At 36.9% G+C, this 17,481-nt stretch overlaps 1 protein-coding gene across 8 annotated transcripts in view; it reads left to right on the forward strand.

Annotated features, from left to right (window-relative positions):
* The window catches only part of LAMA2 (laminin subunit alpha 2), a 437,012-nt gene that overhangs the window by 303,302 nt on the left and 116,229 nt on the right, over nt 1-17,481 (forward strand). For 7 of the 8 annotated variants that reach the window (XM_060692226.2, XM_060692227.2, XM_087882793.1 and 4 more), the window contains 5 exons: nt 794-908; nt 1,476-1,610; nt 3,660-3,784; nt 14,031-14,117; nt 15,772-15,965. In XM_060692226.2, coding sequence (XP_060548209.2) covers nt 794-908; nt 1,476-1,610; nt 3,660-3,784; nt 14,031-14,117; nt 15,772-15,965 — 656 coding nt within the window. The remainder of the gene's footprint in view (nt 1-793; nt 909-1,475; nt 1,611-3,659; nt 3,785-14,030; nt 14,118-15,771; nt 15,966-17,481) is intronic. The other variant, XM_087882797.1, reaches the window with a different exon arrangement.

Below are 17,481 nucleotides of genomic sequence, written 5' to 3' on the forward strand. Positions count from 1 at the left end.
AATGAGGACAAGCCAGAGGTGGGATTCACCAGGTTCTGACCAGTTCTGGACAACCAGTAGTCCCAGCTGATTGGGAGGAAATGGGGATTTTGCAGTAACCTTCCCCTGGATTGGGGAGGGAATGAAAATTTTACAGTATCCTTCCCCTGCCATGCCCACCAAGCCATGCCATGCCATGCCACGCCCACCAAGCCATGCCCACAGAACTGGTAGTAAAAAATTTTGAAACCCAGCACTGGGACAAGCCAATGACAGATTAGTGCAAACTTTAACAGATTTTTATCCAGGCAAAAATCACACATACTCTTCTTACAAAATAAAAGATAGATCACTGACAAACCTCCAATAAAATAGCCACCTAAGATAAAGAAGATTCCCTCTGCCTTCATCCCCCCACCTCTAATTTATATCTGGCATGATAACTTTATATCTACAGTTGTTTCAATATAGTCACAACGAAAGACAACATACAGGCTGACATCTTTTATAAGTCACACTGAAGTCTGTAGAACTTCTTGTTTCTTTTTTTCTGCCTTTAGAATACTGGTATTTGGGTTCTAAATTAATTAGAAGTTAAACTGAGTAAGTATACTTTTACATTAACACCACTAGCACTGGCCAACAATGACAAAAATAATTTAAAAATAATTTAAAGAGGCAGACTAACATATTTTTTTTCTTTTCTAAATAATGCCCAAAAGTTGACTGTAAGTGTTCTTGTCTATCAACTAAAGTAAAATTTAATCTGAGGAGTTTAATTTGTTTTTTTTCCCTTCTGTTTTTCTTCTGCCAGAATTTCTGAGATTAGCCTGGAAGTTGCAGATACAGGAAATGTATCAAGAACTCCAAGCGCCCAATTGATTGAGCAATGTAACTGTCCTGTGGGCCATTTTGGTTTGTCATGTGAGGTAATGTTTATCTCAAAGTGCTTATGAATTATATTTGAATGGCTAGGATACAATCTACAATATAATGTTTGAATTCCATGCAGATATATTATTTACGCATACAATGGGTTATTATGTATTATTTATAGTTTGGAATATTGTAAATGATAGTATAATACTGTATACCGTAGGGATATGTATATAAAATTTATATCATCTTTAATATATAGTTATCCATCCTTCCATCTTTTTATTATTATTTCTGTTCTGAATTCTGATTTAGCTATCAGAATTCTGGTATCTTTGCCAGATTACTTTTTGTTTCATTGATCGGATGTCTGAGTGGCTTTCTACCTTCCATTTTATTCCATATCAGTGAAGAATTGCAGTGAAAGGAAATCTTGAAAGGAAAAAATTGTTGAGAAGGATTGGAAAATTCTGAAAAATTATATAATCTGATAGACCTAAGGTGTCCTGTACTTTGTATAAATAAGAGATATTGGGTGGAAGGGAGGAAGAAGTTGTCTGACAAAAGGAATGGGGATAAAGCATATTAAGGACCGTGTTTGTTTTTCTTATTTCTTGCAGACCTGTTCCCGAGGTTTTTATAGACTTGCTTCTCCATATACTGGCAGAAGGCCAGGTCCTGCCCTAGGAGCCTGTGTCCCTTGTTCATGCCACAAGCATAGTGAAATGTGTGACCCCGAAACCTCAATTTGTCAGGTATAAAATGTATGCCTTTTCTAGATGATTTACTCTATTCCTATTTTCCACATTCTGAAGACATCTTTGCAGCTGAAGTCAATAAGAATTATTGGACAATACAATTTTTAATGTCAGTTTTACTATTGATTTTATCATTTTAATTGTAAGATTTACTAAAATATTAACTACCATATTTTTCGGAGTATAAGGCACACTTTTTTCCCTCCTAAAAGAGGCTGAAATTTTGGGTGCATCTTATACTCCGAATGTAGCTTTTTCAAAGCTTTTTTTCAGCCCTAATGAGGTGCTAGCGAATGAAGCTATCTACCTCCAACTCTCAGCTGTGCTTTAGAAGCTGTTTTTTTCAGTGAAGCAATCTTCCCCCGCTCCCTCCGACTCTCAGCTGTGAAGTTTTTTTTCAGCCTTAACGCGGCGCTAGCAAGTGAAGCGATCTCCATGGTTTGCCTGCTTTACTCATTGCTTCTCTCTCCAAAGATCAGTTGTGCTTTAGAAACTGTTTTTTATTCCCAAGCAGGGGATAAAAACCAGCAAACTAATGTGCTGAAGCTGACCAGACTAAGGATGCTAGCCAGATGAATACCTGGTAGGCAGATTTTTTTTTTCCTATTTTCCTCCCCAAAAACTAAGCTGCATCTTATACTCCGGTACGTCTTATACTCCAAAAAATACAGTAGTTTCTTTGAAGTCATTCACATTATGCTCAGAAAATAAGTATCAACTTAACCATAGCATCAGCAATAGCATCTTTGTAGTGAAAAATAAAATTAAAATATGTATTTGCTCCCCAAACTTGATTGGCTGATGGCAGAGTTTAATGTCTGCTGTCAAACATGGATCTCCACATGAGGTTACCATAAATCATAATTAGTGGTTCTGCTAGGTCTAAGGGGTTCCTCTGCCAAATGGTTTCAAAAGGTAATTTATTTTATTTTCTAATTTTATTTGATTATTGTATTATTTTGTGATTTTATTATATTTATTCCTCCTCCACTCCCACGCTTGTCTTCTTTTACATCTTCCCATTCATCTTCCTGAGCAAGGCTCAAAAGACAGAGAACCAACTAGCTGAGGCATGGAAAAAGATCTTATTTGATTTTGTTTTTGTTTTATTTTTAATGGAAGAACATGGGACTCTTCCATCTGCATTTGGTGATCTAGTCTTAGTAATACCAATGACTCTGGATAATTTCTGTGGAGTGATTTATATTACTATTAGAGCTCTATTTCCGCACTACTTGCCCAAGCAAAAAGGTATGATGCAGAAGGCAAGAAAACAGATCACAAAATAAATAATTATGGGAAAATGGGAAAATAATAAGTGGGTGTGGAAGTTAAAATTATTTATCAAAATAGCTTGACTAATCTCTACCGCACTTTTCTAAATTTATAGTATTGTAATGAGAAATAAATAAGCTTTTCTTAAATAATGTGGATTTTCTAGAATATAAATCTTGGATTTTTTTTTCTTTCCTGAACTTAAAGCAGGTCCAGAAAATAATCAATCTTGGGCTTTCAGATTCTTAATATTATCTTAATTTAATACAACTGTGGAACTGGGCAAAAGCTAAGAAGAATGAAAAGATTATATGCCGCTGAAAAGAATGAGGGTCACTTATCCCCATTTTTTTCAATACTGCTAGTACTGAAGTTGTACTTCTACTTCATAAAGTCAGATCATAAATCCTCATTACATTAAAAAATATTATTCTTCAACATATTGGTTTATCCAGACAAAAATAATATGGGTGGGGATCACCTACATACTTTTCAATATGATTTTATAGGACTCTAACATTTTCAGAAATATATCAAAATAGAATGCATTGCAACTTCTCTTAGATATGGTGCACCATACTTTGAATAAGATGATCAATTTTCAATCTTATGGGCTTTGGGGAAACCTGATCCTGTGCACTTTTTTTTTTTTAGATGTTAGGGGTTTTGAGCTTGAGATACTTTTTGGAATGGAAAGTATCCCTGCATTATCACCAATAGCTGTAACTTTGCAGTAGAACTAGAATGACCTCTTCTCTGCTTCTCCCACAGAACTGTCGTCACAACACATATGGTGACCACTGTGAAAGATGTGCTCCTGGGTTCTATGGGGTTGTTAGAGGAAATCCCAATGACTGTCAGCCTTGTGCCTGCCCTTTGACCATATCAAGCAACAAGTAAGTAGGGGATACTTATGCCCTTTTGTTTGTATTCTACCTTTCCATGGGAGTTCAAGGGACTTATATCAGTGGTGGGTTTCTACCAGTTCACTCCGGTTCAGGCGAACCAGTAGTGGCAGCAGGGGGGACTCCGCCCACCCGCCTGGACGTCATCACAGATGTTCTGTGCATGTTCCGGTTCCGAACTGGTAGTGAAGGTAAGAGAAACCCAATACTGCAGTGGTGGGTTGCTCCCGGTTCGCAACGGTTCGCAAGAACTGGTAGTAAAAATTTGTAGTAGTTCGGAGAACCGGTAATAACATTGGCTGGTCACACCCCCAAACCGGTCCCTGGCCTGGTCGCTACTCGCTTACCTTGCCCACCTCATCAGAGGCTTTTTTTTTTTTTTTACTTTTAAAAGCATTTTCTCTACAACCTCTTCGGCCAAAAAAATACTTTTAATAAAAGTAAAAAAAAAAAAGCCTCTGATGATCGTGTGGCTCAGCTGGGATCGTCAAAGGCTTTTAAAAGCATTTTTTCTACAACCTCTTCGGCCAAAGAGGTTGTAGGAAAAAAGATGCCTTCAAAAGCCTCTGACGATCCCAGCTGAGTTGCCTGATCGTCAGAGACTTTTAAAAGCATTTTTTTCTGCAACCTCTTAAGGTTGCAGAAATAATGCTTTTAAAAGTAAAAAAAAAAAAAAAGTTGGCCATGCCCACCCAGTCACATTACCCCCACACACACCAAGCCACAAAATAAGCCATGCCCACAGAACCAGTAGTAAAAAAATTTAGAACCCACCCCTGCACTACTGGCTTATATATTAACACCTCTCATTTTACCCCAACGATCTGTAAAGTAAATTGGGCTAAGAGAGTCACTCCAAGATTACCCAGGAAGCTTCAGTGCTTGAGAATGGACTTTGTCTGAATGCAAAACCATAACCGTGATATTACATTGGCTCTCTTTGTCTTTAGTCTAATTTTCCCTTGGGTTCCTCCATGAAATCCTGCCTGTCGTATCACACTGAGTAGTGACTGCACCACTTCTGCTAAATTGTCTCGCTCAGAAATGGCTTCTAGGCTAGTTAGCTCTTTAGGAATCCATAAAGAGTTGACAATGTGATAGTCAGTGGATAATGAATGAACATTATAAAAATTATACTCACAAGTGAAGCTACAGTACAGCTCTCAAGTTCAATGCAGTCACAAGGGAGCTGTAGGGAAGCTTCTGCTTATATTTTGTGCTCCGATAAAAGCATAACAGTGCCATGCAGTGGGTTTAGTAACATATTGAGTCCTTCTTTAATGTTATGTTGGTCTGGAACAACTTGTGAATGATCACATAATTTAAAGCCAATATTATCATATTGAATCAATTTATCTAAGTATGTCATGCTAATGATTCTCTCATCCCATTATTCTTTTGCAAATTTGGCTTAAAATAATATTAATTTCATGGTAAGAAGTCGATTTTTTCTCATTCTATTTATATCTTGTATCATATTATTTATATAAAAGATACATAATGTTGATTTCCATCTTTTGCAATGCTGAATATCTCACCAATGGATCTATCCTTAATGCTGCATGTGCATTTGTGCAGACAACACTGATACTTCATGCACATCTCACACACAGATTTAAATATCTGTTGACATTCTAATCCATATGTTTCTTCAAATGAAAGACATCTAATAAAGCTCTGTATGCAAATCAATCTCAAGTTTGCAATACACTGTAAAGTCCTCCTTTTCACTTCTTTTAATAGATTTATCTAGACAAAAAGAGGACAAGCGTTACTATTTTCCTGCTGCATAACCCAATTAGTTTACCCTGTTTTTATGAGCATGGCTGAGAAAGTTTCAATTCCACACAATAGTTTATTATTGGATAATGTGGATTTCAAGAACTGATATTGATCGATAAATTTTGCTATGAATGAAAAAAGTTCCCGGTTTGAATTTTCTTCTACCAGGAAAATTGGCTCTAAGCAGTATATTCTTTCAACCTCAGTCCAGCCTAACCGAATTATAGAAAAAGTGCTGACCTACTTTAAATTGTGTTATAGCAGTGGTGTCAAACTTGATTTCATTGAGGGCCACACCAGGGTTGTTTTTGACCTTGGGGGGGCCGGGTGGTCATGGTCAGGGTGGACATGGCCGGCTTGACATCACTCATGTCAGGGGCGCCTGTGGCACCTGAGCATTCTACCAGTGAAAACAGAAGTCAGGAGGCTGCGCACAGCCTTCCCTAACTCTGTTTTTGCTGGCAGAGTGTTGCAGGAGGCCATCGCAGCCAAAAATGGAGTTTGGGAGGGCCACGCGCAGCACTTATGAGCTCCTTTTTGCTGGCAGAGAGTTGCAGGAGGCCACCGCAGCTGAAAATGGAGTTTGGAAGGGTCATGCATGGCCCTTTTGTGCTCCGTTTTCACTGGCAGAGGCACCACAGGCCGGTCCTTCACTGTTTCCAGGGTGGCCCTGCGGGCCAGATCTAAGCACCCTGCAGCCAGATCTGGCCCGCAGGCTTTGTGTTTGACACCCCTGTATTATAGGGATTATATTTAGATGAGGCACATGCTTTTTAAGCACTAAAATGCCATAGAAATATTTTTATTTTCTACTTTTTATTTTCTAATTATTGGAGAATCTATAGCAAATTTAAATGAAAGTATAACTATGTTTCTGGGTCATCAAACCTTTAGGAAGATATTGTAGAAATGGAGCATATGCAGAAAATAAAAAACTAAAATAATTCCAAGGCAGTAGAAAAGGTATATTTGGGCTTTTCTTGTTATGACAAATATAAGTAAAAGGAACAGGATCAAAGTTATCAAATTATGCATAGTATAGTGGAAGTTAATTCCAGATCCTAGGAATGTACAATGAAGCTGAGTGAGAGCATATTTAAAACAGATAAAAGGAAACACTTCGTGCATGGACTTCACAAATATTGTAGCAGTTCCAGTAATTGTGCAATTATTTTTATTATACAGATTAGATAAAGTTGAAAAGAATAAAGCTCTCAACGCTTTATTCTTGTATGTATGATTGAAATATATGTAGAAATTTTACTGAGAAAAACAATACAAATTTTAGAGGAAAAATAGAGAAAATAAAGAAAAATAATGAACAGATAAGAAAGAAAGAAGAAAAAGAAAATAGAAAGAAAAGATTATAAAGAAGTTTCGAACCTTCTTAACAGCAGTAATAAATACATTTTATTCTCTGCCTCTAGATTAGCAACTGCACTTAGCAATAGCATTTAGACTTATATACTGCTTTGTAGTGCTTTACAGCCCTCTCTAAGTGGTTTACAGAGTCAGCCTATTGCCTCCAACAGTCTGGGTTCTCATTTTACCGACGGAAGGATGGAAGGCTGAGTCAACCTTGATTACATAATAATTTCCTTCTGTCCATATTTTACTCTTTACTTTTTTCTTCCTCAAAAAGTATATAGGGGGTTTCCAACAGTGGTGGGTTCTAATCAGTTTTACCACCGGTTCACATCGCTTCGTGCAAGCGCATTGATTAAAAAAACAGCTGAGGCATGGCAATCTACTCTGCCGCGCCTTACAGCTGACCAAAAAACAAAAGAAATAAAGGTAGGTATAGTGTGGGGGAGGTGGGGAGGGCCCAACAGATGTTCAGAGCGAACCGGTTCACTCTCCTATGAAGATTTCCACTACCGGCTCTCCCAAACCGGGGAGAACCGGTAGCAACCCACCACTAGTTTCCAATCACTAATAAATGAGGATATTTTCCTTTCCCTAATTAGGCAAATCAATTTTGCCATCTCTACTAATTTTATCTTCTTCACCAATCATTCCTCCATTGTAATTGTTTCAGAATCTTTGTTTGTGCATAAAATAGTCTCACAGCAGCAACCCTATGTACAAATAATCTTCCATGACTTTTATCTAATTATTTATCCATTATTCCCAGCAAGAAAAGTTCTTGCTTCAGTCATTTGAATGCTGATCTTGAAAAGTCTTTGTATCACTTTGTATATTTGAACCCAAAATTTTCTGGTTCTTTTTCAAATCCACTAGGTTTGATAAAATGACCCTTCCTGTTGTCTTCATTTATAGCATAGATATGAAGTACCTTTATGCATTCAGGATAATTTTTCAAGAGTTATATACTAATAAAACATCATTTTATTTAAAAAAATGTTTTAAATTATAACGTAATGTGCATTTCAGTCCTTTCAGCCACATATTTTCCCATTGTTCCATCAGTATATTATGTCCAAAATTCTTAACCTACTTTATCATATGTTTTTGACATGTTTTTCTTCAGTTTTAAATTTCAGCAAAAGTTTATACATTTTGGCACTTACATGTTCATTTTTTGTGGATAATTCAGTTTTGTCTTTCGCTGTTCAATTCCAAATGTCTGGTTATCTATCTTAAATTTTTCTGTGGGTCCTTGGTGCTCTCTGAACTTGGTGGTTTTCTTACAGACATTTCATTACCAAACTAAGTAACAACATCATGCATTGTTGATGTTATCTAATTTGGTAATTAAACTTCTGCAAGAAAACCATCGAGCTCAGAAGCACCGAGGACCCGACAGTTTAACCCTAAATTACAAATATTCTCTTAAATCTTTCTCTTAATTGTGGATATAAAAACCAATGAAAATTAAATCCCTCTCAGTTAATTGCTCTCCTGATTTCATCTTATATTCTCTATGCTCTTCTTCTAACAGCTTTCTTCTAACAACTAACCATCATTCTTTGCTTGATGTTTCTTTTCTATAAAATGCTTTTTGTGCTGAAACCCATAATGGTGTTTTCAGGCAAAATCTGGGTTTATTTCTATTCTTCACTTCTTATACAGTAATTTTTTCAAAGCTTTATTAAACTTAACTTTGTCCTAACATGGAAAGCCCTGCCATCCGATTCTGAGGTCATGTCATTCCAAAATTCTTAGTTCTCAGCAGCAAGTACTCTATCACAAGGGTGAAATGCTCCCGGTTCGGACTGGATTACCCGATCCGGTAGCGATGGCGGTGGGTGGTTCGGAGAACCGGTAGTAAAAATCCCTGCCCTCCCCCCCATGCCCAGCTGAGCCATGCAATCATCAGAAGCTGTTTTTTTTACTTTTAAAAGCATTTTTTCTACAACCTCTTCAGCCGAAACAATGCTTTTAAAAGTAAAAAAAAAAAGCCTCTGATGATCATGCGGCTCAGCTGGGATCATCAGAGGCTTTTCAAAGTATTTTTTTCTGCAACCCCTTTGGCTGAAGAGGTTGTAGGAAAAAAAATGCCTTTAAAAGCCTCTGGCGATCCCAGCTGACTTGCCTGATCATCAGAGGCTTCTAAAAACATTTTTTTCTGCAACCTCTACAGCCGAAGAGGCTGTAGGAAAAAAAATGCCTATAAAAGCCTCTGGCGATCCCAGCTGACTTGCCTGATTGTCAGAGACTTCTAAAAGCATTTTTTTCTGCAACCTCTTAAGGTTGTAAAAAAAAAAGAAGTTGGCCATGCCCACCCAGTCACATTACCCCCCCACCAAGCCACGCCCACAGAACCGGTAGTAACAAATTTTAGATTTCACCTCTGCTCTATCATCCAAACCAAATAGCAGGCTATAAAATCATTAAAAAGATTGTTAAAGAGAGATCCAGCCTAGAACTAAGGAGAAACTTCCTGATAATGAGAACAATTAATCAGTGGAATAGCTTACTTCCAGGACTTGTGGGTGCTCCATTACTGGAGGTTTTCAAGAAGAGACTGGATAGCCATTTGTCTGGAATGATGTATGGTCTTGTGCTCAAGCAGGGGATTGGATTAGAAGACCTCCAAGGTCCCTTTCAACCCTATTTTTCTATGTTCTATATTCCTGTCATGCCCCCGTCAGAGTCTGAATCTGAGGGGGAAGACAAACAGTTGACAGAGAGCGAGAGAGTGGCTCTGTTGGCTGTCGAGGAAACTTGAGAAGGGCAAAGTCAGGCTTGAGCAGAGCAGGGGAGAGGTAGAACAAGCGAAGGGAGTTCAGAAGAAGACCAAGGCCCACCCCCTCCTCATCCTAGGGCACGCAGGGATGAATGGAGAAGAGAGCAACGTGGATTGTGTGGCTTACGAGGGAGGAAAGGGCCCCAATTCCCTACACAAGGTACACCTGGGGATGGAGTTTAAAGGAGAGGCAAATGGGAGGGGCAGTTGTCAGGAACAAACACTGATTTCATTTCATGTTAACTGCTTTATCTGAGTTCCTGGCATCCTCCCAACTGGTTTGATTTACTGCCGTGCTACTTCATCTTTGGAACTCCTTATGTTGCTTGCCCTGCCACATTAATTACTTTATCTTGCCTTGTTGGATTTATAGTTGGAAGTTTTCTGCTTATAACGCTTGGACTGGTGTATTTTCAGCCAAAGGCTGTTACAGGTTTGTGGGAGAGTTTTTGTCCAGACCGGAGAGTAAAAGGGACCTTTGGGGCAAAGTTGGAGCTAATAAAGGGACTCATACTTATTCTCTGGCTGTGTTGCCTTTGTGCCATGCCCTGGGTCATCACATTCCAAATATAATTTCAAATCAGATAATCTCAATCCTCCTTGCTCCTTTGCCTCTTGGATTATTTATATTTAACCCTTGGCATCTCTGCTTGTCCGCTTTAACTCCCTCCCCAAAGGCCAGGATCCTAAAAAATAGTGACTGTTTACATCTTGAAAATTTTTAAATGCTTTCCTATTTCTTCATCTTTTTCAGTGTGTAACATAACATAAAAACAATCCTCATCTGGAGAATATTATTTGGTTTGTGGGTCTATTTTTAGTGAATTGACAATGTGATGATAATGAGTTTGTGAGTGATCAATCTCTTTACATTTTTTGCAACTGCATAATTTTATTATTCATTCAAGCACTATTGATTTAATGCATTATAAACAAGCTGGCTCTTACCGTAGGAAAAAGAATGTTTTTGTGTGGGGTTCGAAAGCCATAGTGTTTCTTTTGTGTTCCATTAGTTGAATTCTTCCTGTTTCTCTTGAGTCACATATCAGGTCACCATTATTAAAGGTTGAGCATTCTCTCATTCTCATAGTGCCCTACTATTGTCATTTTATCAATATCATAGCCGCCATTATTGTTAGACCCCTTCTAACAAACCACATAGGAATTATATTTATATGTTAATGTTCAGAAAAGCAGTTTTGCAAGTAGAAAGAATTCTGCCTTCTCAAAGCTCACTCTAATTTCAAAATACTCTGATGCATTTTTACATTTTTACATGAACTTTTGGTAGGGAAAGCTTGGGAGAGGAAAAAATTAAATTTATCAGCTTTGTTTTTCAATGAATCTACTTATTTCAAATTTGCCTCTGCTGGATAAGGAATGCTGGTAGTTTTAATCTCAATACATCTGGTTCTACTCTGCCTCAGGTTCACTAGATTTACACAATAAAATTTAAAGGGCAACGTCTGTGTGTCATCTCTGTATAATAAATAAGTACAGTATTACCAGTGAAAATAAAATAACCCTGAAGATTGCCTCACAATCTTTGCTTCAGGGCTGAACACACAATATCATCCTCATACTCTAGCCAAATTAGTTTTCTGACCGTTCAGAGACTTACTCATAAATCAGTCCAGCAATTCCAGTTTTTAGAACAGATTGGTAATTATCCCCCCCAAAATTAATACAAAACTGGCTTAATTTTGTATAATGTAATATTTAAATGTCCTGGGAATTAAATGCAGGATTTGCCTTAAGTACTCGCATTGATATTTCTATGTCCTGAAATATACAGTAGAATGGAAGGGTTGAAATAGAAAGGGGGGGGAAGGGGGGGAGAACAAACTTGTTTGCTTTGCTTGCAAAGCAGCTGTTACTACTGCTGCTGTGAGCAATAGTTGTGCATGACATCTACTGTATGTGTGATATAAATGCATATGTTGTGTTTTATCCTCAATCGTACAATATTGGATACTGAAAATATGATTCCTATGAAGACATAAATGAACTGGCTGGCATATCTTTTGCCCAAATGATCCTACATCACACTCCCTTTCTATCTAGATGATAAAGTAAACTAGAAGGAGAGCGGAAAGTAACTTCCAATCCTCTTTCCAATCTGACATGAACTATTTGTAATACTTGGTTCCACTGTCAAAAAGTAAAGTAGGGACCAAGTTGTGCTAGCATACTTTTTTCTTTTCTTTTCTTTTCTTTTCTTTTTTACTAACTTCCCACAATCTCTTGTCTTCCAAAAATTAAAATGAATTCCAAATGAAAATGGTATCCTGAAAACCATGTCTTCTTGTAATCTCTATTGAAATAACATTTTTTATGCTTAACAATTCATGTATTTACTTGCTAGGTGGCAAAAGGTATATACCAGTGATGGCTAACCTTTTTGCACTGGGAGGTCACCCACATGCGTGCCCACACCTATAATTCAATGTGCCCTGCGCATGCGCGCATGCCCTCCCCCTCCCCCCGCTTTTAACACATGATGGTCCAGTGGACCTGGTAGGCCTGTTTTTCACTCTCCCCAGGCTCCAGAGGCTTTCTAGGAGCCTGGGGAGGGCAAAAACAACCTCCCCCCCCCGGAGGCCCTCCGGATGTCGGACATAGCCCATTTCCCTACTTCCTATGGGACCGGAAGGCCCAAAAATCAGCAGGCCAGCGCACACATGCGTGCTGGAGCCGAGCTACGGTAATGCTCGTGTGCCTACTGATATGGCTCAGTGTGCCACCTGTGGCACCCGTGCCATAGGTTCGCCATCACATTCTTTTTACAAGCTAAAATAAAGTCTGAAAAAAAACAAGAGGTGAGTGAGAGCCATAAGAAGCTAGTTAGCAATACTATTGAAACCTCTGTCCTCAATTTACTATCAGAATCTAATTGATTAATTTTTTCCCCAAAGTCTAACAGTAATTAACTGTTGATCTAGAATTTAAGAATTATACATTAGGAAATGATATTTAAAACTATTACCATTCAAGGAAAAATGGTGGACCTCTCCATAGCATTTTAAAGGAAATGAAATATTTTTACTATCATGGACAGCAAAATACATAACTGAGGACTGATACTTCCAGAGAGAATGACATTATATTACTATTATTAAATTTATATACTCCTTCCTCTTCCTTCTTAGAGTTTACATAATATGAATTATTATATACATAACATAGTTAGATGAGGAAGTATTAACTACATACAATATACATAACTCTTCTCTATTTAAGGTTTCTTGCAATACCAATGCTGTAAATTAGGTTGATCTGAGAGAAAGTTACTCAGACCAACCCAAAAGATATTCAAAACACTTTCATGGTGATCTTCCATAGCTTCCATAATGGAATAGAAAATAAGCATATATCAAACTTGTCTGTGTTAGCCTAACTAGAAGAGATCCATTCTATAAACTTCATTAACAATGATAATTTATGTTTTTTTTTAATCTCATAAAGTATACTTTGACTATAGTGTGACTTGATCATAGATATTGTTTGCTGAATGTCTGCGCATATTGGTATTAATTTGAAATCATTTTTATGGAAATATAGTATGTTAATATTTGAGAAAATATTTATATTAAATAAGATGCCATGGGTTTTAAAAGTGAAAGTCAAAAAAAATGCTATGCTAAGCTGTGACAAGAAAATTGCAGCTTCATATGTGCTTATCTATTGAAACTCTTCGAACTTTCATGCCATTCAAAGTTATAATAAATGTAAATAAATAAAGTTAGATGTACTCCCTTTCAAATTATATCTTCCAAAACAATACACAAATAGACTAAAGATCTTCTCCTAGTTTCATGGTTCTTTACTTTCTAAAATCACATAGATTGTACTTCTAGAAGCATTATAAGGCTTCCGCATGACGTAGGTTATGTGATATCTGCCTATATTTAAGTTATTGGGCCACGGTGCGCAGTGGTTAGAGTGCAGTACTGCAGTCTACTTCTGCTGACTGCCAGCTGACTCAAATCTCAGCAGGCTCAAGATTGACTCAGGATTGATTCTATCCTTCCGAGGTAGGTAAAATAAGCACCCAAATTGTTGGGGGCAATATCCTGACTCTGTAATCTGCTTAGAAAGGGCTGTAAAGGACTGTAAAGTGGTATATAAGTCTAAATGCTATTGCTAATGCTATTTTAGAAATAAATTCTAAAATATTGCTATTTTAGAAATAAAACAATTTAAATTGATAGCATGACTTAGAGAAGAAGAGGTTTAAAGTATGTGTGAAGCTAATATGTCTTCAGTAAAGGAAAGAGTTAACTGTGTTATTCTTTTTTATACAAGTTTCAGTCCCTCGTGTATTGTTGAAGGAGTTAACGATTACCGATGTACAGCTTGCCCACCTGGATATGAAGGACAATACTGTGAAAGGTAAGGTGAGATATTTTAAAAGATCAAAATTTGTTTTATTTTTATTTATTTTATTTATTTGTCAAGAACATATTAGGTAATATATATAAGTATAAGCATGAATTGAATACATAAAATAGATACAAATTGAGGAAACATTAGGACAGGGAGGGTAGGTATGCAATAGGCCACTTCTAGAACCAGCAGAGGTGCAAATATTAAGACAGACATACTAGAAGTGTGTGTCTGTGTTAGTCTAATTGAAAGACATTCCACAAACTTTTATCCATTAGCAATTATAATGAAAGGAATATGGTTTTAATCTCATAATTGATGCTGTAACTCTAAAGTGATAAATTATGTGCAAGATATTAGCAATCATTTCATGATCTAATGAGCCATTTGATTTCTAGGATGTAATACATATTTCAGTGGGCAGAGCTATTTGATTAGGTGAAGACTTCATGGCGTTTTTCTGATACTTCCTTCATAACTTTCTATTAAACAGTAGAAAGCACTCACTTTCTTCCCCATAACTAAGCAATGCAAAAGCCAGCATGTCCATATTGCATCCATAAGCATATTGTTTGTAAAGCAGTTTCTCAATGGTGTGGACAGTAAAACTAAGTATTTAATGTATTATAAATAAACAAGACAATAGCAATAGAAGAAAATTCATAGAAGAGAAACAATAATTGTCCTTGTAGAGAGAAAAAATGGAAATTATATTGATTAAACAACATAATACTTGTTGAACAGTAATTTCAAAAAGAAAATCAAGCAAATGGATATTAAGAATGTGAAAAAGCTGGTTGCAAAATGCATTAAACATAAACTATGGAATGGTTGGTGTATATGCTAGATTGGCTTTTATCATGTGCTGATGAATAGGGAGTAAAAGCAGTGGAGGGATTCAGCCAGTTCGCACCACTTCGGGACAACCAGTTGTTAACTTTCTGAGCAATTTGGCAAACTGGTTGTTGGAAGAAATCCTTAGGGCAGAGAACCGGTTGTTAGAGTACTTGAATCCCACCACTGAGTAAAAGTACTCCTCTACTCCAAAGTATGTACATGAATGATCCCAGATCTTCGTACTTTCCGTCGTGCACTTAAGACCTTTCTATTTCACCAAGCCGGGCTGGCATAAATCTCTTCTAATTTTTCTAAATCTTTATGCTGAAAATTCTTAACCGATGAACCAAATGGGCTTAATCATCTTATATTCACATTTTATATGTATGTTATTTTAACTGTTCACCGCCCTGAGTCCTTCGGGAGAAGGGCGGTATAGAAATTGAATAAATAAATAAATAAATAATGTTGATGCAATTATTCCTCAGGATAATGTAGAAAAACTGCATCAATTTTAGTTTACATTTCTATATTCAAAGAACACTTTTGTTTAATATTGTGTACAATACAAATGTGTAAAATTGTAAACAACAGAATTAATCATAAGTATCGTGTTTCCCCGAAAATAAGACCCTGTCTTATATTTTTTTTGAACCCTGAAATAAGCGCTTGGCCTTATTTCCATGCATTCAAAAGCCCGATTGGGCTTATTATCAGGGGATGTCTTGTTTTGGGGGAAAGAGGGTATATCTTGACTCATTCATAGTAAACCATTTGCCCTGGAATTCTAAAGTTCTTTTTTATTACATTTTTCAATCTTTAGATGTTCTCTTGGATACACCGGGAACCCAAAAATTCCTGGTGGATCTTGTCAAGAATGTGAGTGTCACCCACATGGTTCGCTGCCTGTTCCTTGTGACCCTCTCACTGGACAATGTGTGTGCAAGCCTGGATCTACTGGCTGGAAGTGTGCAGGATGTGAACCCTGGCATGCTCGTGAAGGCATAGCATGTGTTTGTATGTACATTAATGTTTATTAACAATAGGTCTGAAAATTTGATAGCTTGATTTATTCTTCTAGTGTAAAATCCTTCTGAGATAAATTGTTACAATGCAGCAGACTCCTGATATAGTTTGAACCAGGGGTGCTATTCAGCAGGTTCTGACAGGTTCTGGAGAACCGGTAGCGGAAATTTTGAGTAGTTCAGAGACCCGGCAAATACCACCTCTGGCTGGCCCCAGAGTGGGGTGGGAATGGAGATTTTGCAATATCTTTCCCTCAGGAGTGGGGTGGGAACAGAGATTTTGCAATATCCTTCCCCAAGGAGTAGGGAGGGGATGAGGATTTTGCAGCATCCTTCCCCTGCAGTGGGCTGGGAATGGAGATTTTGCAGTATCCTTTCCCCTGCCACGTCCACCACGTCACACCATGTCCAACAAGCCATGCCCACAGAACTGGTAGTAAAAAAATTGAATTCCACCACTGGCTTGAACATATATGAGCTTTGTTGTATTCAACTGATCTCCTTAGTTTAATGGTTCCCTAAATCACTGATAATCTAAGAAGATTCTATGAATGTCAAAAATAACAATAAAAATTACATATCTAATGGACTCACAAGATTATCAAATCTTAAAAAGTATCGTTCAAGGGTTCAAATGAAAATGTGAGATTTGGTAAACTTGAATTTATTTATTTATTTATTTTTGGCATTTTAATTTTATTTAATATTAAACAAACCGTAATCCCCTTTTCAGCCTTTCCCATCCTGTTCTCAAATTCTTTGACAGATAGTTTGCACTATTTAATGTTTATGTGCACTCCTTAACATCAAGCAAACGATTAGCTGTGTTTTATTGTTCTGGTGGGAGACGGGGGGCAGGGGGGAGGGATTGTGTTTACTTAAAGTCAGAAAATATTTCATCCCAAAGAAAGTTCTTCCGAACTTTTTTCTCAAAGTTACTTACTCCAGTTCAGCAATGACGCTGTTGATAGTTTCTTTCCCCACTTCTTATACATTGCTTTTCTTTTAATATTGCATAAGTTCTTGTGGCTGTGAAGTGATACACTGTTCCTGCTTTTAGTCCTTAACACATTATTAAATTCATGTTTAATTTCTACACTTGAGCCTATCAAAATGAAATTAAAATATATTGGATAGGCAAGAAAATGATCAGTCATAAGTGAATTTAATTCCCTTTTTTTGACATATAAAATATTCTTAATCAGCTAACATGCTTCCTAATTAAGCAAATATTTGCTTGAAATAATACCTGGAAAAACTTAATCATAACTAGAAAGCAAACTCCTTGTGGAAAAGGTAAACCATATTTTCACTTCAAGGCTGCTGTAAAGGTAGATAAAATATGCAGAGATTAAATTTTTAGAATGGATAAAGATCTAAATAGGTTTTTTATATGTATTATAGATACTCATATTACAATACGGAATAGTTTTAACTGGTTTCAAAGCAGTTAATATAACATTTTTTAAAAGCAATAAAAAGCAGTTAAGGCCTAAGGAAAAGTAGAC

The sequence above is a fragment of the Pantherophis guttatus genome, chromosome 1, assembly GCF_059756535.1.
Source record: "Pantherophis guttatus breed Tessera chromosome 1, ASM5975653v1, whole genome shotgun sequence".
NCBI classification, from domain to species: Eukaryota; Metazoa; Chordata; class Lepidosauria; order Squamata; family Colubridae; genus Pantherophis; species Pantherophis guttatus.